The sequence below is a fragment of the Alternaria metachromatica genome (genome assembly GCF_023757995.1).
Source record: "Alternaria metachromatica strain BMP 0045 chromosome Unknown scaffold_2, whole genome shotgun sequence".
NCBI lineage: Eukaryota > Fungi > Ascomycota > Dothideomycetes > Pleosporales > Pleosporaceae > Alternaria > Alternaria metachromatica.
The window spans coordinates 1,471,980-1,494,130 of record NW_026055493.1 but is presented as its reverse complement, the minus strand read 5'-3'; the positions used below and the strand labels follow the sequence as shown (position 1 = coordinate 1,494,130).

The 22,151-nt window shown below is 53.4% G+C and overlaps 8 protein-coding genes across 8 annotated transcripts; 3 read left to right on the top strand and 5 right to left on the bottom strand.

Moving 5' to 3' along the window:
• Positions 1 to 253: 253 nt before the first annotated feature.
• On the bottom strand, positions 254 to 1,234 carry GCH1 (GTP cyclohydrolase 1; the record flags this gene model as incomplete). The annotated part of the gene is made up of 2 exons (XM_049328282.1): positions 254 to 556; positions 614 to 1,234. The coding sequence occupies 2 exons, from the start codon at positions 1,232 to 1,234 to the stop codon at positions 254 to 256; spliced, it is 924 nt and encodes a 307-aa protein (XP_049192800.1).
• Positions 1,235 to 4,235: 3,001 nt separating this feature from the next.
• Positions 4,236 to 6,604, top strand: J4E83_001325 (uncharacterized protein; the record flags this gene model as incomplete). Its single annotated transcript, XM_049328281.1, has 5 exons — positions 4,236 to 4,284; positions 4,395 to 4,949; positions 5,011 to 5,346; positions 5,439 to 5,578; positions 5,627 to 6,604. The coding sequence occupies 5 exons, from the start codon at positions 4,236 to 4,238 to the stop codon at positions 6,602 to 6,604; spliced, it is 2,058 nt and encodes a 685-aa protein (XP_049192799.1).
• Positions 6,605 to 7,379: 775 nt separating this feature from the next.
• J4E83_001324 (uncharacterized protein) lies at positions 7,380 to 8,083 on the bottom strand (the record flags this gene model as incomplete). Its single annotated transcript, XM_049328280.1, has 2 exons — positions 7,380 to 7,933; positions 8,077 to 8,083. The coding sequence occupies 2 exons, from the start codon at positions 8,081 to 8,083 to the stop codon at positions 7,380 to 7,382; spliced, it is 561 nt and encodes a 186-aa protein (XP_049192798.1).
• Positions 8,084 to 9,137: 1,054 nt separating this feature from the next.
• J4E83_001323 (uncharacterized protein) lies at positions 9,138 to 10,359 on the top strand (the record flags this gene model as incomplete). Its single annotated transcript, XM_049328279.1, has 4 exons — positions 9,138 to 9,226; positions 9,282 to 9,744; positions 9,794 to 9,988; positions 10,042 to 10,359. 4 exons carry the CDS (start codon positions 9,138 to 9,140, stop codon positions 10,357 to 10,359), a joined length of 1,065 nt encoding a protein of 354 aa, XP_049192797.1.
• A 559-nt stretch (positions 10,360 to 10,918) lies between these two features.
• Positions 10,919 to 11,982, bottom strand: J4E83_001322 (uncharacterized protein; the record flags this gene model as incomplete). The annotated part of the gene is made up of 2 exons (XM_049328278.1): positions 10,919 to 11,945; positions 11,978 to 11,982. 2 exons carry the CDS (start codon positions 11,980 to 11,982, stop codon positions 10,919 to 10,921), a joined length of 1,032 nt encoding a protein of 343 aa, XP_049192796.1.
• Positions 11,983 to 13,261: 1,279 nt separating this feature from the next.
• Positions 13,262 to 14,050, bottom strand: J4E83_001321 (uncharacterized protein; the record flags this gene model as incomplete). The annotated part of the gene is made up of 1 exon (XM_049328277.1): positions 13,262 to 14,050. One exon carries the CDS (start codon positions 14,048 to 14,050, stop codon positions 13,262 to 13,264), a length of 789 nt encoding a protein of 262 aa, XP_049192795.1.
• A 3,885-nt stretch (positions 14,051 to 17,935) lies between these two features.
• Positions 17,936 to 19,906, top strand: J4E83_001320 (uncharacterized protein; the record flags this gene model as incomplete). Its single annotated transcript, XM_049328276.1, has 1 exon — positions 17,936 to 19,906. One exon carries the CDS (start codon positions 17,936 to 17,938, stop codon positions 19,904 to 19,906), a length of 1,971 nt encoding a protein of 656 aa, XP_049192794.1.
• Positions 19,907 to 20,522: 616 nt separating this feature from the next.
• On the bottom strand, positions 20,523 to 21,803 carry J4E83_001319 (uncharacterized protein; the record flags this gene model as incomplete). The annotated part of the gene is made up of 1 exon (XM_049328275.1): positions 20,523 to 21,803. The coding sequence occupies one exon, from the start codon at positions 21,801 to 21,803 to the stop codon at positions 20,523 to 20,525; it is 1,281 nt and encodes a 426-aa protein (XP_049192793.1).
• Positions 21,804 to 22,151: the final 348 nt, after the last annotated feature.

Sequence of the window (22,151 nt, the reverse complement as noted above, 5' to 3'; positions counted from 1 at the left end):
GCGTACATCGACGCAGAGAGTCGTACATCATACATATGTAAAAGAGTTAAGGAAACGCCTGTTGAAAGGCCTATGCGTCTAGTGATGCAACACAATAGCCCGCCCACCTTATGAGAGTGATGAACTTCTCATCCAAACGCCGGTCCCATATAACGCCAACGCAGAGAGTCGTGCAAAGATAGCACATGATGCGACGAGTAAGGCCGCCTGGCACCCCAACTAGATGCCGAAGCTTCTAGACCCAGTATCATTTCTACCGCCTGTTGATGAGATTCAGGAATTCCTGGCGGGTCTTGTCTCTTGATCGCATGCATCCGAGCATGCAGCTTGTAGTTGTTGTAGCGCCTGTCTTCTGCACGCCGCGCATGACCATGCACAAGTGACTTGATTCGACTACCACTGCGACACCTTGTGGCTGTAGCATCTCGGAAAGGGCGAGCGCAACTTGTTTGGTGAGGCGCTCTTGGACCTGTAAGCGGCGAGCAAACATTTCAGCGATGCGAGCGAGTTTGGAGAGGCCGATGACGCGACGGTTTGGAATGTAGCCGATATGCATCTACAGAGAGGTCAGTAAACATTCCTTAGGGCAGGTACAACTGGACAAAGGACTTACCTTGCCCATAAAGGGGACCAGATGGTGCTCGCAGAGGGAGAAGATCTCGATATCTCTCACAATGACGAGCTCATCGTGGTCCTCGTGGAAGACAGCACCGTTGACGATGTCGCGCAAGTTCTCTTCATAGCCCTTGGTGAAGAAGAGTAAGGCCTTAGCATAGCGCTCTGGTGTGTCCAACAGTCCCTCACGGTCTGGATCTTCGCCCAGACACTCAAGCATCGTTCGGACAGCACCAGACAGCTTCTTCAGATTGGCTTCCTTCTCCTCCTCGGTCGCCTCCTTCCTCTCCCGCGTACCCTTGCTGGGCCAGCTAAGCCCGTCGAAGTCGATGGTGGGATGCTGTGTGTATGGGCTATGGGCGCGACTAGTCGCAAGTGGTGTTTGGGCAACGGCGCCCTCGTAAGGGTCTTCGGCGTCTACCTGGCCGTTCGCCATGACATGTCGGTTGTCAGTGTGCATGCTCGCGACCGAAGCCTTCGTGGGGAAATAGCTAGTCGGCCCGTCAAAGTTTACTGGCTGGCGCCCTCGGTTGGAAGTCTCTATAGCATGGAAGAGGTGCTCGCGCTCTTTCCTGTCGCGCGCCTCGGTGGTGAGCCTGAGGGGTGATCCGCCGTTCATCATGTGGGAGGGAACCGCGGATTTGGGTTTGGGGGTGTCGGCGTCCATAATCGCGGGGAATTCGTCGGGACTTTTTTAGTGGGGAAGGGACTTTTCAGACTGAGGAAGCAGCAAACTAGAGATGAGAGGATGACACAATGCCCAGGGAAACATGTTTGGCCTGGCGCATGCTTTCCGCAGGAGAATCGTTCGGAGCCCGGTCAGTATGACTACAAGGGAATAACTTATTCCTGCGCCGTCGAATGCGGATTAGCGTTCCAACCTAGCGATGACGCCACACCTCGTCGCGCTCTGACCAGGTGGGCACGTGACAAGCGGGCTGCCGAGCAGCAGGAGAGCTGCGACACTACCACGACCCTTCGCTACCCGACGCTTCATCATCAACACACGCTGCCCCGACCACGCATGGCATCGACCATACCACCAGCGCTCGGCTCGACATTCACGATTTCTAGCGATGATGCGAACGGGTGACAGACCGCCGTGACGGGGCCCGAGGGTTTTCCTTCGGTCCCCGCAGCTTCACCTGAGCAGAACAGCAAACGGCGCTTCCGCTTCAGCGCCGCCCATCTCCCTGCTCGACCCACTGCGCATATCATAGCGTGGCATTACATGATGATGCGATGTGCATCGAGGGAGGATTGGTCATCTACTGGCGATGACAGAGAAGGGCAAAGGGCCACCAAGTTACCACGGCCTTGCTTGGGCGTCGTTCTACCGCCCTGGCGCAGTCGCGTACTAATCACGCATCGTGCACTATTCTTAACATATACTGTGGCTACCCTGCGTTGGGCAAAGGCAGTGTTTCCTCTACTTATCGTTACAACTCCTAGTTCCCAGCCCCGGCCAGGGCTACAATCGCCATACGACTGCCGTTCAATTGCGACATGCTCCGGGCGCTGTCGAGAGTATGTCCAGATTCATATGGCTGCTCGTCTTTGGTGACCGTTCCAGGACGGCAAGTGAGCCTGGTTCACATACTGTGGCTCTTCTGTCTGGCGCCGTGCCATACCTTGCATCCAGGTCTGGTAGCTCTAGGCTATCGGGTGCATCGACCGCGCCCCCAGTAGGGGAACTACACCATCTTTCCTCCCTTGCGGAGCGCGAGCTTTCGCACGCCGATCGTGGTAACGTGAGAAGCCCAACGTCAAGATGATCACGGCGAGCTCAACATAACTACAAAAGGATCGCATCACCTTTCTGGATCGGCCCAACCCCCGATAACGGGATATCTCGACTTATTGGTGTTTGAAAATATCGCCGTGTCCGAGTTTCCATGGCCTGATATTGAGGATTACTTCTCTACAGCTTCGGTCGTCAGGGGTTGTCTTTAGTAGGGTGGCGGGGTCTTGCTTCGCATGCGTTATGTAGATGTCGTGAAGCCATATGGCACACCTGGTGGACTGCAACATGATCTCCAAAATCTGAAGATGCGGAAGGGACAAGCCGAGATGAAATCTGGGAGCAGGCTGGAGTCTTGGGCGCCAGGGAGGGGTTTCCATGCACACTCGATGAGGCTTGGCGTTGTCGATAGCGGCAGGCGGAAGACCGACGAGCGAGAAGGCGCTGCATGCGCAGCGTCTGCGGCCACGACAGCAACATCGAAAGCGCATCAACGGCAGCGCATTGAGGAGTGTGTTACAGTCGCAGCCGATTCTCTTGTTGTTTCTCGCTTTCATTACTACTGCTTCGTAAGGCTGAGAGCAGGGTGCCGGACTTTCTTGTTGTTCGGTTAGGCCGTGGCACTTTGACCCGCGGACCTCTTGATGCTGCAACCTTGCGCCTTCTGATGCCCTTCCTGCCTCTATGGCTGCCCTGCGACGGGCTCAGGATATAGACCAGTGGAGACCAGAGGACTCGTCTAGTAGGGACAGAGAGCGATCTAGGGACCGGTCACGGGAGAGGAACAACGAGGGCAGAACATCGTCACCAGTGCCACGAGCTGCCAGAGATTCTCCCAGACACCGCGCACACGACACCCACACGCATTCATCGGCCAGGCACGCACGGGGACGTTCACGCGAAAGAAGTTTGAGCAGAGAGCGCGCGCGTCGGCGCAGTCGCAGCATCTCTGGGGAGGACCGCCATCGAGCTTCGAAGAGGGAAGCCAGCGCAGACAGGGTTGCCCACTCGCATCGGCATCACCACCACCATCGCGACACAACTCCATCGTCGAAACGCCACCACCCGCGTTCTCCATCTCCACGAGGCTCGTCCAAGCGCGTGAAACGGCAGGGCAGTCGCAGCCCAATACGCTCTGCATCGAGGCGACGGCGTGCACTTTCGCCGGACCGGCCTGCTACGAGGGCGTACTCCCCACGAGCTCAGCGTTCCGACCGCGATCGACCGCCTCGACGAACCACGCCCGACACGTATTTCCCGTCTACCTCGACTCGCCGCCGCTCGCCCTCTGCCGATACACACTACAGACCGGTGGCTCATCGTGCACGGAAAAGATCAGTTTCACTCGACAGGAGATCTAGGCGTGGAACACCGCCTCGGAGACTGTCGCCTAGGAGAACTGATCGAAGACCTATTTCACCCTTCGACAACCGCGGTGAACGGTCCTACAAGCCCTATCATACACGCGACAGGGCAAGGAGTCGCAGTCGAGATTCCAGACGTGCTCGATCTCCCTCTCGTCCGCCCCGGAGGCGATCTCCAGGCCCAGTTCGCAGAAATTCGCCGCCCCATACCCACCGAGCCAGACTATCACCGCGCAGAAGTCGTTCGCCCCGCCCGCCCATTCGACGCCGTCCATCCCGCTCGCCCTCTCTCACATCGAGGCCGCGTCAACGCCTGGATAAAGGAACAGACAGGGTCGCCTCACGTCGAGGCTCGCCCGCGCCGGGATCAGGTTACAACTCTGACACGTCCAAAAGTCGGGAAGACCACGGCAAGATGAGGGGAGCGTATCACTACCAGGGACGTGGTGGCTTCCAGCAATCGCCACCGTACCCTGCCCAAAATCAATATTCCCCCCAAAATCAATCGCCATATCATGGCGGCGGTCGAGGCGGTTGGAACGGTCCACCGTATCCTAATCAAGGGTTAGTATCCATCCCATCGGCCTTCGGTCATCCACATGCTGACATCATCAGGTCTCCCACACATGGCTATACCCCAAATCAATCTCCTTACCATCAGAACCAATCTCCAGGTTACTACCCAAACCAACCGTACCCACAACCTGGCTTCCAGAACAGCCCCCATCGCGGAGGACATGGCGGCTACCGCGGCAACAACTTCAACGGCCCCGACCGCCGAATGTCAGGTCCTGGCGCAAACGCTCCGTTTGGCGGTCCAGGCGGACGAGGGCGTGGCGCGCCTACCCAATTCTCCAACTTGTCATGGACGCCAGCGTCGGGCACTCGAGGCGGCCGCCCAGCCACTGAAGCGCCACGCCCACAGCCCGCTGTCGCGTCGCAAACACCTGCCGACTCTGCATCTGTGGATGCTGATGACAACCCCTTTCGCCCATCCAAAGATCTGCGTGTAGAAGACGAGGGCTCCAAAGAGGACAAGAGGATGGCACCTTCAAAGGCACCGACAGCACCCAAGTCAGGATTTGGTTTTTCGTTGAAGACCAAGAATCCAGTGCCACCAGCGAGCAAAGCAAGGCCTGGAGTGGAAGAGCCTGAGAAGCCTGCGCCTGCTTCCAAAGAGTCTCTTCTTGACCCCAAAGCAAAGGCGGCAGCGGCAGCAGCAGCAGCACGTGAAGCTTCCCCACGTCACTCAGAAGCACGAAGCGATCGAGATCGGGACGCGAGGGACAGAGGTTACGACAGTGGCCGCGACCGAGACAACAGGGAACGAGACCGTCGATATGACAACTACTACGATCGAAAACCTGCCTATCGAGACCCTCGCGATAGAGACACCCGAGATCTACGAGACACGCGTGAGCCCTACTATCGCGGCAAAGAGCGAGATTTCCGAGACCCACGAGACAGAGATATGCGAGATCCGAGAGATGCACGAGACCCGCGCGATATCCGTGACCGCGATCCCAGAGATGTGCGCGATCCGAGAGATCGTAGAGAACCATACCCACCCCGACGACCTGACGATAGACGATTCGACCCACGGCCTGACACACGACCAGCGCGAAAGTCACCACCCCCGCAGATACCCAAGACTAAGATCGTTATGAGGAAGCGCATGAAACCTCGGCCTACGCTGGTCCCTGAACATGCAGCTTCAGAGTCTGTATATTACCGGAAGCCCGGTAACGAATCGGTGGTTGGATCCGGCACCTACGGAAAGGTCTTCAAGGGAGTCCATGTCTATACGAAGGATATGGTAGCTCTCAAGAAGATTCGTATGGAGGGCGAACGCGATGGCGTAAGAACACCCAGTGCTAGGCAGTGACATAACGCTAACAACTACCAGTTCCCGGTTACGGCCATTCGTGAGGTCAAACTTCTGCAATCTCTTAATCACGCCAACATCGTTAATCTCCGAGAAGTCATGGTTGAGAAGAACGACTGCTACATGGTCTTCGAATACCTTTCCCACGATCTTACCGGTCTTTTGAACCACCCGACCTTCAAGCTCGAACAAGCACACAAGAAGGACCTGGCCAAACAGCTCTTTGAAGGCCTGGATTACCTCCACCGCCGCGGCGTTTTACATCGAGACATCAAGGCTGCGAATATCCTCGTGTCCAATACCGGTCAATTGAAACTGGCAGATTTCGGTCTTGCACGTTTCTACGCGAAAAGCAGTAAGCTCGATTACACCAACCGGGTCATCACCATCTGGTACCGATCACCGGAGTTGTTACTGGGAGAAACACAGTATGGGCCAGCAGTCGACATCTGGTCGGCTGCCTGTGTGCTAGTCGAGATCTTTACACGGCACGCTATCTTCCCGGGCGATGGCGGCGAGATCAATCAGCTGGACAAGATTTACAACATACTCGGCACGCCCACTGTGCAGGACTGGCCTGGCATTGTCGACATGCAGTGGTTTGAACTGCTACGGCCAACCGAGCGAAAACAGTCGACTTTTGAGGAGAAGTACAAGGACCGCGTTAGTCCTATGGCCTTTGAGCTTCTCCAGGCAATGTTCCTGTTCGATCCCAATGCGCGACCCACCGCCGCCGACGTGCTCGAGCATCCTTTCTTCACGAGCGAAGCCCCGCCACCGAAACGTGCCGACGCGCTGAAGGAGCTGGAGGGTGACTGGCACGAGTTCGAGAGCAAGGCTCTTCGGAAGGAAAAGGAGAAGCAGGACAAGGAGGCGCGGCGTGTTGCGCGGGAAGAGAAGGATACTGCAAGGAAGGACGAGGGTAAAAGACGCGCCGAGGCAAATGCTGGCGAGGAGAGGGACGCGAAGCGAGCGAAGAGCGGTGATGTTACGGCGTAGAATGCTGGAACTTCCCAACCGAAGCCGCGACGGCGCAGCTAATTAGATGGCATAATATTTTGTATGGATAGAGGTATATTCGTTCTTCGCGCGACTTTTGGAATGCAACCACATGTATATTCCATATTCGAAACACTCTATTCTCATATCACGATACCTGTTGCCTGTCTTGAGATCATGTTACCGTCGACGGGTGTGCAATGTCCATGTATGGTACCTCGCCGCCATGGAGGTACACAAATCTGGTGAAACCTCCAGTCATACTAGCTACCATCAGCGCAGCGTGACTGTCCCCCACAGTCTCCCCCCCTACTATAGCCATCTTCAGCCTTGTCTTGGAAATGATCTTGGCCCGCTTGCGAGTGAAGCGCTGATCCATAAGCCACAAATGCTTAAGCCTTCTCCCATATTGGGGATTCCGTAATGCGGTACGCAATTGCCGATCTTTAAGGCTGATTGAACCGTGGCATCTGTCGTCACCACTTATGCTGATACGACCTATAGATCGGCATAGATCTAGTATATGAACTAGGCCTCTGTCGGTGACAAGTTGCGCGCTACCGAGCGAAATGTCCTTCAATCCAGGGTTGATGGAACAGAGTGTAATCACGTCATCGTCATCCAGAGGTCCTGCGTTGCTGCAATGTATCGATACAATGGTCTGTCGAAATGCAGGTGGTGCCGATGCCAACGCCTCAAGATGTGATCTAGCCACGGCCATAATCGTCAGTACCAAGTACATCATTTGTTTAATCATAATAAAGTATGGAATCGCTTACCTTTGCACGCGAAACCCGGGTCCGAAGTGGACTTTCCAAATACCGGTGCGTAACGCGTCTGCATGCCATCGTTGTACCCACTGGTCCCAACTGCCGTAGAATAGAGTACCCTCTGGGTTGCCGAGACTGGGAAAGATTCCGAAATATAAAAGACCACGCCTAGCTTCGGCCTTTTTCATGGCGTTCGTGGGATCCCAATTATTTGACTCATCATCGGATGAGTCGTGCTCATTGACGCATTGCTCGACTTCGACGCTACTTTCGCGTTGGTAGTATTCTTCCTCCTCCTCCTCCTCCTCTCCGCTTCCTTCACTCCCTTCAACTGTCTCATCTCCCGTAGCACTCTCCTCGGAGCCGACCCCATACACTTCTTCGCTGTGTTCTCGTTCGACAATCGCTGCATACTCTGCGGTCCGAGGTATCTTTCGTCCGGTAGCATCGGGGTACTCTGTGTCTTCGTAGTTCCGTTTTAGTGTATTGTTTTCTGGTGCATGGCCATGATGCTGTGCTGGTTCTTGCGGCGCTTGAGTTTGCTTGGGAACATCGCGAGCTAGTGGGTGTGGATAGCAGACTCCGGTCTTCCACTTGTACACTCCAAATCCAGGAATGTTTAGGGAGCAAGCAATGTAGTAACCGTCGGGAGCGTGAAAAGTGTCCGGGATATCACAAGGGTTTGGCTCGCCATCGCAGCACAAGGCATGGGCGGTTTGTAGTTCACCACAGACGGGATGAAGCGAGAATTGGGCCACAAGTAAGTCTCGCGGACTCGAAAGATGAAGAGGGGGATGAATCAAGTGTTCGTTTTCAGGAGGGTGTGGTGTAGACCTTTGCCAGCGGAGCTGCAGGTGGGGGTTTTGAGTGCTCATGTCGCGTTGTGGGCAGCTGGGGGAAGGATAATAGAACGAGGCACGAGAACGGGATTTTGGATGATTTAAACTCCCTTGGTGTAGAGGTCGCTTGATCCTTCAGTCGCTCCCTGAGTTCGATAAGTGTTTCAAAAGCAAACCTTGGAATGCGTCTGGCCTTCGAGATTTCACGGCTCATGGACTCCTCTCGAACAGCTCTCGGCAAGCTTTGTGCCCCTGGTGGCGAAAAGACCCCCGGTGTGCGCGTCGTGCGCGGGTCATGTCTAGAACAGGACTGTCAATCATCGTAACAGAGACATGATGTATTGGGTGGATGAACATCGCGATAGCTGGTCTCATCAACACTGAAAGCGAGATATCGCTGTGATTCTGTCCTGAACCTCGAGTGTCGCAAGGCCGGGTTGATGAGACGCGAGACATCCTGCATGAAGGTTGCCACGCTAGCAGGAAAGCGACTAGCCTGAGTCTCCCCCCACACCTTCCACAGCGCCAACCTCGTATCGTGATAGTAATATCCGAGACCAGTCAATCATGTCGTCCATCAAGGTCCCGGAAATGCTCGCCGTGGGAGGTCTGGGATGGCGTAGCGTCAATGTCAGCTGCAATGGTCGACGTTCGGCTGAAAGCGGCGTAGTGCGGAAGCTCCTTTCCCGTATTTAGGCTTTCCTAGCGGACCCAAGCCCGGGAAATGCCAGACTATCTATGGAACTAGAAGGTTTTTGCTTCTGTCCACGCGTTATCATGATTCTTCGAGACTGCTAAAAAGATTGTCCCGTCGCACACATACCCACCGCTTGCACCCTGCCCCGGTGTGGCTGATTCACATTAAACTCGTTTCCATTACCTCTTTGGGCGTGCGAGCAGCTCGATTGGGGCAACATAATAACGATGGTATCGTGGCGGCCGGAGACGAGATTGGAATGGTTTTTCTTTGGCACTACGACAGTTCAGGCTTTTACGAATATTACGATACAGACGTTCGTATTTCCCCGCATAACTCACCCGCTAGATGGATTGCCTAACAAGCCCTAGAGTCATTCTGGTCACATACTTGAATTGGGTAAACTCGGTTGCATACCAGGTTCCAATATCTTATGTCATCCCTTTGACCTTGTGTGTCAATTCGCTGGGATGTCTCTTCCAGATCATCTTGACACTTGACGCATACCGGATCAAGAACCACATCCAGGTTTTCGTTCAATGCGCCGCCAACATATGCCTTTCAATCTCGACGGTTCTTCAATATGGCGAGACTAGACATGCAGTATCTAGGATCCTCGTCAATCACGACAGGTACGGCACTCCATTCGCAGATGTTGATTGGCCATTCTGGAAGAAGATATCTCCTGGCTTGATGGTCTGTACCGTGGTCACATGTGTCAGCAGTGCCATTATGTGCTGGTTAGCGAGGGGCTTATACCGTGAGTTCTCTTGGGCTTTATATCAGCATGTCAGCCCTGACAAGAAGATACAAACAAAATACGCCGTATACCAGGTAAGACTTGCGTCATCTTCTTTGCCTGACCATACTCACACAAGCACAGATTTACCTCGTGCTTCTCAAGTTTACACCCTACTTCGTTTTCGCGTTCATAATCTTCTACGATTTCATCGACGTCCATTTCCAGGAGCCCGAGTTCTCATTGACGCTCTCAATCATCCCGGCTACTCTTGTACATGTGGCTATCGCGGTATATTTTGTCCGGCATGAGCGTCGCATTGGAATGGCGTTTGTTTTGGTAGGTCACTCAACCTCGAAAGGACTGGCACGCGCTAACATCGCATCTCACAGCTTCTCCATGCCGCAAATATCGCATACCTGATCAGCAGACTCCTCGTTCTCTACGGGCACTCGTTCCTTGCTGATACTCTATTGAAGGATGAGATGGTTTTCTACCTCTGCGTGGGGGTGGTCTTTTCGACGAGTGCTCTCCTGGCCGGCTGCGTTTGCTTCTACAACTTCAAGAAAGGGCTCCGGCCAATCCTGTTGGGCCAGGTGCAACGAAAACCTCGAGCGCACGAGCTTGAGGACGACTATTATGTACAGCGTCTGAACTACAATGTGGTGCCGTTGGCCGACCGCGACTCACAAAGATTCGCGTTGGATTGATAAGTATGATAATCTATAGTATCTAATACAATGACATTGTTTTGCGTATCTAGCCGCGCGCTAAGCCCTGCTTCCCGGCACAATCCCCTTTCGTGTCCGATGTCCACGTATAATTTTCAGATTTGCTCGCAAATTTTCGCAGGCTTCCACGCTCTTGTCTTCCACCAGCTGATCTACAAGCACCAAATTACGAAGACGTTGGGCCTTATCTTCATTTGCAATCAATATCGCGTCGAGGTTACGCAAAGTCACAGCACCGGATCGTCTCGTGAGTAGATCCCCACATACTTCAATGTATTCAATGGCCGGACAGAACTCGATAAGACTCATGATGGATTGGTCACCAATATTTGGAGCCAAATCGATTTGCACCTGTGTTAAATGCGCCATGTTCGCGGCGAGGTTGGTAATAGACTGGTCGTCTAGCAGGGCACCGTTACCCACGCGGATCGCAAGAATAGATGAACTGAATGTTGCTGGTGACCAAGCTAGCATATTGATGTCGGCACTGTTTAGATTTAGTATGCTAATAATAGATTCAATGACAGATGAAGACAACTTACACTGTGACAGCAAAGCTTGGTTCGAAAATGACCATGCGTATGCCTGTGCGACGCTGTGCCCTCTGCCATCGTCGCTCCCAATCCTGAGGACTGCTAAATCTGAGTGTGATAGAACCCGGAAACTCGAGGGGTGAAATGGGTGTGCGTGGGTAATACGTTTTGACAACATTAGAGCGTTCGATGTCGTTCCCGGAGCGTGCTGAATCTTGTGCATGCATTCTACTTTCGCTTTTGACCTGGTTGACTAGCTCATCTTCAGAGTCCTCCATCATGCGGTCGCTCAGTTGCCTCTCGTCTTGAAGATGAGTTCCATTTGCGATGCGCATGTCATGCTCTTCATCGGCAGATGTCGATGTCGGTTCTCTTGGTAAACTCCTCGCTACACTCAGGCGGCTTTCTTGTTTTATCGTTGTTCCTGTGTTCCGTTCCACAGGGGCCCAATATCTGGGTTCTGTACTGGGGATCTCTTGGTCTGCAATCTGTGCAATTCTTTCGGCTTTGATTGAGGGATGCGCCTCTTCCTCATTTTGATATCTTTCATCGTCGTTCTCCTCCTCTTCCCCGCCGGTCTCTTCTTGGGAACAATCTTCTTCATCCGAATGCTCTTCTCCGGTCCCTTCTTCGAGCCCATCTGCTTCTGATTCTTCCTCTTCTAAGATATCTTCCTCTTCCTCGAGTTCATCTGCTTCAGAGTCTCCCTCCTCTGTAGTGTCCTCATAACTACCCAGACGTCTAGTATCAAGATCATCCAGACCTTCATCGCCCGATTCTTCTGCCTCGGAACAGCTCTCTTCTGGTCCAGTTTCTTCTAACCCAGTCTCTTCTGACCCAGGCTCTTCTGTATCACTGTGCGCAGAATCGACTAAAAGTCTAGTCCTGTCTCGCTCTCGTCGATCTTCATCCAGTATGTCATCTTCCTCCTGCTGCCGGTGCTTTTCATCAATCATCTGTCGAATCCGTTGAAGCATTTCATTTTGAAGTTGTATCGCAAGCTGTTTCAAGTCATCCAGCCTCGCTTGCTCTCTGCGCACCAATGCTACCCAGTCTATGCCTACGACATGCCCTCTGCGCCACTTAGTTGCGATATGTTCCGCGCCTGGTATATTGACACCAGCGTTGGACAGCGCCTCAGCTACAGCAGGAGTAAGCGCAATGCTTTGCCGAATCTCTAGTCCGTGTCTTTTTTCGGTGACGCTTCTCATTCGAGCTTCTTCGATGGGTTGATTGTCTAGCCGCAATTCATTCAGCAACGGCCATTCGCGCTGATTTTCCCGCATGTTCATAAAATCAACGAAATAGCCTTTGATACACCCATTTGTGCTAGGCAAGCCGTGAATTCCAACAAACACGACAGATCGACAGTGTTTTAGAATGGCGATAAGTGCCTTGTCTGTCAAATTTGGTGCATATAAGTTGATATCGAGTAGGAGGTGATTCCGTGCAACAATCGCGCGCACGTCGCCGTCTGAGAGATTGCCTTCCCTGTCGCTCAACCAAAGGCGTTTCAGAAAGCCGGTATGAAGCTTTAGCGAAGTCTTCATAGAGCTAATGAAGCTGTGAGTCATGGCTTTCAGACAATGGACTTCTTCGTCGTCTGAACATACCGTAATATCAGAATGTCGCACGTCAGAAAAACATCATACACTCGGCCTCGCAGCAGTTTCTCTCTCTCTTTTCTCCAATGCCATTTATCTGCACTATCACATGCTACGCGCTGGTTCTCAGGTAGTAGTAGCCAATATTTGCGAGTTGCTTCTAACGACATCGTTCGGTGTTGGTAAGTGCGTGGCTTCGAAGGTGTGACGTGGGGGCAGATCAGACAGTGGGGCCCGGTTGTGCTGCTTGTCGCGCGCGAGGATGGAGTCAACTTGGCATCGATAGCAGTTCACTGACATGTAAACCGTGCCGTATCCTCATAGGGAGTTGGTGTTGAGCGACCGGTGACTGTGGACATGTTGAGGTTCCTCGGCCTGCAGGAACGAACCTTCCCGAAACAGCCGGGCCCGTTGGGCGGGGGGTACCGGTAACTAGTATGGGCCCCGAGGATGCCTGGCCGCAACTGAAACCAAAAAGCGTCTGCACACATCGTGCTCTCGGAACACGAAAGAGACAATGTCATTAGCGTTTAATGTGGAATAAGAGGGATCTGCTCGCTCGTATAGAGTTGATAATAGAGCCTGCTGATAAGTCCAGGCTAAACAACGATGATGTCATACTAGCGCTTCCAGGGCGCCATCACCCAATTTGGTCTCAGTTGTAGGCACGCTTGCGCGCTCTCAATACTGAAGTGAAAGCCACCTGAAACACTGAACATGTCTCTTCATTGAAATCGGCTTTGGTCATACACTATCGTCTCTCTTGATTACAGTCCTCATCATAGCATCCTCCTCCTCATCCAATGCATCTCCTCCATGGGTTTCGGCTGCCTCGTAGTTCACTCCGAAGTCATCCTCGACCAAAGGTTCTTCTTTGATGACGCTCTTAGTCAAGGCGCTTCCGTCAGAGCTGCTGCCTGCGTTGGCGTTCCCAGAGGTGTTTTCCATACTTGATGACGCTTCATTGACGTTCGTGCTACTCGTCCTGTCGGCCTGCTTTGCATCTTCTTCGTGACGGAGATCGGAAACTTCCCGTCTTGCGACCTTTCGAGCTGGCCGTGGTGATGATGGAGAGGCCGGGTCTAGAGTCCGCTTTCTAGAACTCTCTGGTTCTTCAGGGATCTTTTCAGCCTCCACCTCAAGTTCTGACTCTGCCTCATACTCAGCCCAAGCTTGAAGCTCAGCCTTACACCGCCGGATAGCGTCCAACCGAGTCTGTTCTAATCGCACCAAATCCGCCATGTCTGGGCCTCTAACCTTGCCGTTTCTCCAGAAAGATATAACGGGCACGATTTGTGATGCTTTAGCAAACTCCTCGGTAATTGCCGTATCTGATAGTTCCTTGTTGGAAGGTGAGATGCCGGCATCCGTGAGCGATTTCACTACTTCGGCGCTGGGCGTCTGCAACTGATCGATATGTAGGTTCGGTCGCTTTTTGAGTAAGCCTCTAATTTGTGCCCTGTCGATTGGCTGATCCCAAAAAGTGATAGTTGTCAATTTCTTCCATTTGTGCATATTTTCCTGCTTGTTCATGTAGGATGCAAAATGGCCTTTGATCCGCCCATTTCCGCCAGAACTGTCACCGCCAGTTGAAATGGATACGATATCTGGACAATGTCCGAGAATATGAATGATTGATTTGTCCGTTAGATTGATGTTCAATAGCATGATTTCGCGTAACCCATTGTTCCGTGAGACCAAGTCAAGGACATCACCATCTGAGATATTGGCTGCGTAATTGGCGATTTCAAGACTTTGTAGCCATCCCGTATGAAGCTTTAATGACCTCATGATGTCACTGATCAAGATGTGAGCGACAGTCTTCAGTATCTATATATATTAATCGTCCCAACTTACCTAGAGATATGCACCTGTTGGCTTAGAGTAACACGAAGGACTCGGCCTCGTAATTTGTCTTTCTCTTTGTCCCAATCGGATTGGTCTTCGCAACAGAGGTACTCATTCTCGGTACAGGGTGACAAATATTGGTCCCTTGACGTCAGCGACATAGTCGGATTCTGATATCTTCGGCGCGCGCGATCGCAAAAGTGCAGCTGAACAGACAGATAACAACGAGTCGCGTCGATTCCTTTGGTATAGTGAAGTGGACGCTCTCAGCATTGAACGCGTAATGCGATTAATACCTGCCTCAGTGTCCTGTTTCGTGTCTCGAAGCAAATCACACGCGTTTCTTTATCGATTGTCGGGCAGCTTGGGTTCCAACGACTGGGTGAGCGTGATATCTTTGAGAGGTGCGCCAAATTTCGCGGCTCTCGGTAAAGGGCAGAACTGAAACAGCCCAAGCCTCGCTAGTTGTGGGGTCGTCTCAAGGCCGAACTCAAGCCGAACCCTACCGACACGATGTTCAGCGACCGTACCTTCTTCGTCACGCGTGTTGAACACGATCTGGATCAGGATGCGGCTTGTCCGAGTTCAAAGCCTCTGTGGCAGCACGCCCATCATTCATTCTCGCGTACTCCGGGAGCGCGGACCTGTGGGCAGCCCGAATGATCGTGGAGATCAGACTTGGCCCCATCTCCTCAACAACACCTGGGCACCATGCCACCTTACATGTATCAGCGTCCTGTCGTAATGACATCACATGTTCGCGCAACTTTGTTAATTCATATGAACGGCGAATTCTGTCCCATATAATACCATCTATCTAGGTACCGTATGTCTCCAATGCATGTGGCCTTCACAGCGGCATCAGGTATCTCGTTATGTACTAGACGCAAGGCAACGAAACAACGTCGATAGCACGACTGCGAACCCAAACAATAAGTCGAATCCCATCAAGGTGCAACGGTGTAAGAGCGAACCAATTACTGTCTGAGTTGGCCAATACATCTACACCCCACCGGCACTTGTCTACCAACAACATGAGAAGAGCTCTAAATCGATAGCAGGTCAGGCCGCCACTTAGTGCACATCCCAGAAACACATTGCAGCCCTCCCTTCTTGTCCGGCTTTGGACAGTTAAGAAGAGGCATCCATTTCACAGGGGTTGGATCTAAGCGGGTCCCGCCACCACTACACTGCACCTGTATTGATAACAGTAAGCGCGTGCACAACCTCGTATAAGACATGGAAGACTTACAATCCAGCCCGAATTACATTCGCAAGAGTAAACCCATGGTTCTGTGCATTTTTCATAACGCTTGGCACAAACTCCTGATCCGGTTTTGAATTCATAAGCATCGATGGATGTGGTGAGGAGTGAAAGCGCGAAGATGGGGGTGAGGGATAGTTTCATGACGGCGTGTGTATCGGGAAGGTAGGTGAGTGCAAAGAGGGATGGATGGTCTCGGAACCGTAAAGAACGAAGTGTCGCTCTTGACGCACCACATTCGACTTACCTTTGGGCACATTTATCATATCTGCGATACGAGCGCCGTTCGCAGACTTCTTTCAAGTATGGCTCCTTACCAAGAACAAGCCCAAAAGGTGTCTAGTGAGATCTGGATTTAGATGCTCGAACAAAGATGTCAGTCTTCTTTTCGTCAGGGCTTACCCTCTCCGGCTCTTATGAACTCGATCTTCAAAGAAGACATCGTTTCAAGTTTGGGTAGCGGTAACGCAAGGTAGTATACGCCACATCTCTATGTTAAGTTCACTGCGCAAAGACTCCTGGATGTAATCACTTCTTCAATTCATGATGTGGTGATCGGACGCTGTACACAGTAAGACCATCCGTTGCAAAGGACTTATCAAGGCCGCGGCGACTCAGCTAAATGGGATCTGCTAGTACTGGCTCACCTCTCTTGATCGATGACTTGCCTTCGCGACAGGAAATTAGACATGACGGGCCCCGTCATGTCCGTTGCTATTGTGAGAAAGACGTTGCGATGAGCCGAATCATTTTATCCAAGAGTCGTCTGTTCTGAAAGACGCAAGTTGTATTTGATACCACATCATTGTGAGACGCGTTGGCAATGAATTGCGGCCGGACAGAAACGAAAAATGTTGGAATGTAAACTCGTCGTGCGTGTGCTCGGTTCGGGGATGCCTATCAAAGACCATCGGTGTTACCGTTGAAGGGAATGCATGCGGATTACATGAAGCTGGAGGGCCGTGTCGCGCTAGCCAAAACGCAAGACGTATGAGAAAGGACGTGCAGGATCAGTACAGACTACCGGACACCTCCATCGATGCGTTCAGTCGGGGTTTGATCGCTCTTTCCCGAATTCTCGTCTAGCTGTGACGTCGCTGCAAGTGCGGGTACGATGTGCAGAACCGAGACCCGCATTAGGAAAATGCTTGAAGCACGGGTGAAGTTCCTGCTGGTGCTTGAACATCTCCTACCAACGTCTCTGGAATCGATAGGTTTGCTATGTTTCTGTTCCAGACTCGACGCAGGTTTGGCGATGCGAACTCCTCCGCTCCTTCGTTGCTTCTTCATCGACAAGGGCGGGGTCATGTGCTAGCGTCAACCATGCCTCAGAGCCGCCGCACGATCTGGAGCTACGTCTTACAACCACCGGCTCTTCGATCATCGCTCACTGATACACTACACTGGTAATGGCCAGGCGTGCACCGGTGTAGCTTCCCCTCCAATGGCGTTCGCTATCATATTGCTCGGTCATGGCCGACGTTTCCGATTGCCTGATGGCGGTCCGGTCCAGCATGCCAGGCAATTCCATTGGCCCACGGCTCTTCCCTCGCGTTGGAAGACGGACTCCCGTTTAGGACTATCGAAAGCTTTGGCGTCATGTAGCGGCCGAAAGAAGCAAGCGAGGTCAAGCGATGGCGCTGTCGACTCGGCGAGGATGCTATAGCGCGGCCCGCCCCCATATATGATCTGCGATCTGCAGCATCGAGATACCCAGCCCTGGTGATCTACCCGCGCCTGGCATCACATCATCCAGTCGTAAGCTGATCCATCATGCAGTCCAATGCCCCGACAAGCGAGAGCGGCAAGGCCAAAATCCCTTTCATCGACTTGCGCTACGAAGGATCGTCATTGCATATGGCAATGCCGGGTCTGATCTCCTAGGCGGTGCTCGTTCAAGCTGAATGTTACGATGGTTACCTCCACCTCTTGAGTCGCCGACACTTGATGAAGAGGTCCCACTTATCTCATGCATGGTTCCAAGTTGCTGCATGTGCCTTTCCAGTAACAGTGCAGCGTATCGAACGGCAGCTGGGATAGCTCCTCCAGTTTGCCAAATGCTCTGAGAACGTTGCGTCATACGTGGGAACATACCTCCAAGCTGCAAGCCACGACCAGCTCGTTGATGCGAGGAGCTGACTATACCGATGGCAGTATTGATGTGCCGCTTGTGATACGCTACCATGGTACGTGGGGCAGGATGCTGGTTGACGGCACTGACAGCATAAGTACCACTTTCCGCTCACTCTCATAGCATATACATCTCAAACATCTTCACATCTCTCTCAATACCTCACATCATCACAATGACAGACACATTCGATACCACCGCCGATATCTCGCCCGAGAGGCTCACTATCATGAAGCTCAAGGCCAGTGGACTTCGCGATGTCTTTTCTGAGCCTTCCTCCCCCACAGGCAACCGATCTTTCTCATTCGCCAGTCAAGCAAATGGTGGCGGCCACAGCTCATCACTGACACGTCGAACGACTCGTCAGACCAGCTCATCCTCTCGTCGAGCAAGCAGCTTCCTCCAGTCACATCGAAGCAAGATGTCTACAGAGCTCACATCACAAGCTGAGGGCAAATTCTTCGCCTTGATGGACCTCATGTCTACCGCCTCCCGAGAGGCTTCTTCGCTCAAAGAGTCATGGTCTCGTATCATGGCTGAGCGAGACAGTCTCTCCCGTGAGAGGGATGAGCTTCTTATCACCGTCGAGGAGGTGACGGAAGAGATCCAGCGCAAAGAAGCTGAGCACTCACATTATGGTCATGAACACGGTGAGAGGAAGAGGCAGGTGGAGAAGCTCGTTCTTGAGCTTAACGCTGCCCTTACTCAAGTGACCGACCACAAGAAGAAGCTTTCCGATCGCGACCGCGACCTGGAGAACACCCGACATGAGCTACACGAACTTCAAAGCTCAATCACGCTCACTCATGGTGATCACGAGAGGACCAGGGCGGAGCTAGCGGCTGCGTACTCCAGGCTGAAGATCTGTGAAGGCGAACGCGATTCCGCTCGATTCGATTCAGACAAGCACCACAATGAGCTCAGGACACTTCTTCGTGAGCACACTGAGCTCAAGAGCAAGTACAACGAGACTACTTCCAAGTTTGAGTCTACTCGCAAGGAGGTCCTCACTCTTACGGACCGTATCAAGATGTTCGAGCTTGAGCGGGACGAACACCTCCACGAGAAGGATCGTCTGCACGAAGAGTTGAAGCGCGCGAAATCTCGCGTTGACGAGACTACCCGCGAGTACACTGAGCTCACTGAGCGACACGACCGTGTGCAGCGTGAGCTTCACAAGCTCAAGGAGACTGTCCGCATCATTGAGACAGAGCGTGATGACCACGCTCTGACCATTGACAACCTCCGCCGTGAGGTGAAGGCCAAGGCTCAAGGTTGGGAGGAGGCCGACGCCCGTGCTAACGAGTTCTCACTCAAGTACGAGCACATCAAGCGCGAGGTCGTTTCCGTCAAGGAGAAGTTGAGGGACGTTGAGCTCGAGCGCACAGAGCTCCGAGATGCCATCGACCGCTCTCGCGAGGACCACCGCCTTGTTGTCATTGAGCGCGACCAAGTCAAGCAAGACCTCCACGACGAGCACCGCAAGGTGGAAGACGGCCACCGCCGCATCAACATCCTGGAAGACTCCCTCCGCCGCGCAGAGCTGACGATCACTGAGATCAAGTCAGAGATCCACACCCTGACCGAGCGCAACAAGGTGCTCTACCGTGAGGGAGAAGACTCACGCGGCAAGCACGGCCACCTCACTGGCGAGATCAGCAGCCTCCAGGAAAAGCTCGTAATCTTCCAGACCGAGATCACCAACCTGAAGTACGCTCGCGACCGCGCGCACTCCGACCTCAACGCCTGGAAGCACAAGTACGAGGAGATCACCGAGACCATCTCCACCTACGACGACTCCTCCGCTGAGTTCGAGTTCGAGATAACCTCACTACGTACCCTGCTCAACGAGGCCCGCGAACAGAAGGAGCGCGCCATCTCCGCGCGTCACGCGGCCGACCGCGAGCGCGATGAGTACATGGCCAAGTACGAGGAGAAGTGCCGCGAGATGGAGCGTTTCGAAGAGTCAGCTAGCAGCGTCTACCACGCCAGCAGTGGCGGCGCAGCCCGTGGCGGCTCCAAGATCTCCAGGGTAGTCTCCAGCGGTACCACCGTGCACAACCACAGCGCCTCTGGCGGTGGTCACAGCCACGGACACAGTCATGGACATGAGCATGGCGAGGGGAATTCTATCTTCGCGCATTAGTTACGACGTTGATCGATTGGGGTTTCATTGCTGGACGGATTGGCGCATGATGGGTGAGGAGGTGAGGAGAAGGAGGGGCGTCTTTGAGACGAGTAGGCCAAGTAGGCCCGGCACGGCGGAGACGAAATTGAGTTGTTGAGGGGAGGTAAAAATTAAAAGCTGGTATCGGTGGTAGGATAGTACTATAGCCCAAGTGTAATTGTAAAGTTTTCCAAGTCGTTTTCAAAATGTCTCACAGAGGTATTCACTATGCTTTTCGTTGACGTGATGATGAAGTGGGACGTAGTGTACTTATCTGTCGTCGTGTGATGCACAACCTGTTCAAGTCATTAGCAACTACTGTGACATGCAAGACGAGTTTGTTGGTAGTGTGTATTCATGTGTACTAGAAGGCCGCTATAGACGTCTCGCGACGCAAACGCGAACCCTGTAGTCAAGAGGATGAGCAGGCTGAGCACAACCCCGTCGCTCGCTCCATTGACCGTTTGCCCTGCAAGTAATGAAAAGCTTTGTACAGGAGCTATGTGATATCAGAATGAAGATGCTACTTCGCTCGCTCAGCAATGCAAAACCAGAACGGAAGCAGATATGTACCCTCCAGCCAGACACAAGTCGTCTAGCTGAAGATAGCAGCAGCCGCGGAAGGCCTGGGGGGAGTCGCGTTGAGAAGACCATCCTCTTCTTCAACATCTAGGGGAGGGCTATCGTCGCGGACCACAATGTCGGTGTCGATGGTAGTGAGAAGGGTGTTGCCATCCGCGTCCGCCTCCATCTCGATGTCGTGCATGCTCATCTCAACCTCCTCGTGTACCGGCTCGATGTTCTCGTCGTTCTCGCCATCGTCTGGGTACTGAGGCTCGTCGTTCTCGGGGAGCTCTTCGGGGAACTCGTCGTCGTTTGCCTCCTCGGGTGAGTCTTCGGCGTACTCCTCTCTCTCCTGCTGCTGCAGCGCGGCAACAGCCTGCATGTCTTCCTCGTCTTCAACGAGGTCTTGTTGACCGTTCATGTCGATACCGCCATCGCTGTCCTCTTGGTATTGATCACGATCTTGCTCTGAAGACACAAGCGCATCCTGGGCATCTTCAACTTCAACGACTACGCCGTCCTCTTGCTCCTCTGCGGCAGGAGACTCGTCGGCTTCGATGAGATCGTGGAGGTATTGGTCGATCTGCGCGATGTATCGGTCGGGGATTTGGCGCACGGTGTGGCCGCGCATCTTGCGAGGGGCGAGAGGCTTCGTGGACTTGGTCACTTGTTTCGGAGGAGGGGCAACAGCGGCAGCAGTCTTGGGTGGCCGTCCGCGTCTGGAGGTTGGCTTTGGAGCTGGCTCGCTCTTCTTGGCTGGCAGTCGGGTGCGCAATTTGGATCGCATACGTGGATCGAGGCGGCGAGCAACGGGCTCAGGCTTGACCTTGTTGGTGTTGCGAGGAGACGACCTCTTGCCGATGCGAGGGGAGCCAGCGACGCGGTGAAGGTCGACTGCAGCGCGCGCTGGACGGCCACGCTTGGGTGTAGCTGGAGCTTGCTCTGCAACAGCCTCTTTCTTGGGGCGTCCACGACTCTTGACTGGGGCATCTTCTTCCTGTACGGTGACGGCGTCCTTCTTGGGCCTTCCTCTGCCCTTCTTGACTGCTACTACTGCTGTCTCTTCGACGACAGGCTCCGGCGCAACCTTGGCCTGGCGACCGCGTTTCTTGGGCTCCAGCGCGGCCTCAACGGGCTCTTCAGCTTGTGCTTTCGCAGGGCGACCGCGCTTCTTCGGGGGCTCGGCGACGACGTCGGCAGCATCGACAGCATTAGCTTTGGCGGCGCGACCTCGCTTCATTGGCAATGCGACAGGCGCTTCTTCGACCGCGGCGGCGGCCTTGCCGCGAGGAGTACGTGCTTTCGGGGGCATTGCAGGGTCGCGCTGAATCTTGAGCGAATGCGCGATGGTGATTGAGTATCGTGGCGCGTTATAAAAACGCGTTAAGTTGCTTGGAGAAAGTCGCGTTGGTGTCGGTTGGTGGAATTGCGGAGCGCGCGTGGTGGAGTCTCACTCTCTCACTCACTAGCGCCGTCGCAGTGCACGTGTAGGAAGCCACTAAAAATGTTGCACCACTGGAACGTTGTCTCAGTATGGGCTTGGAGACCTGCCTTCACCTCCGAAAGCTCTTGTTGAAGTGATACTTCAGTATTGGCAGTCGTTCCAGCCTGTCACTCCTGGATGCATGCAAAATGAAGTAGCTGGCGATGCGTTGGTAAG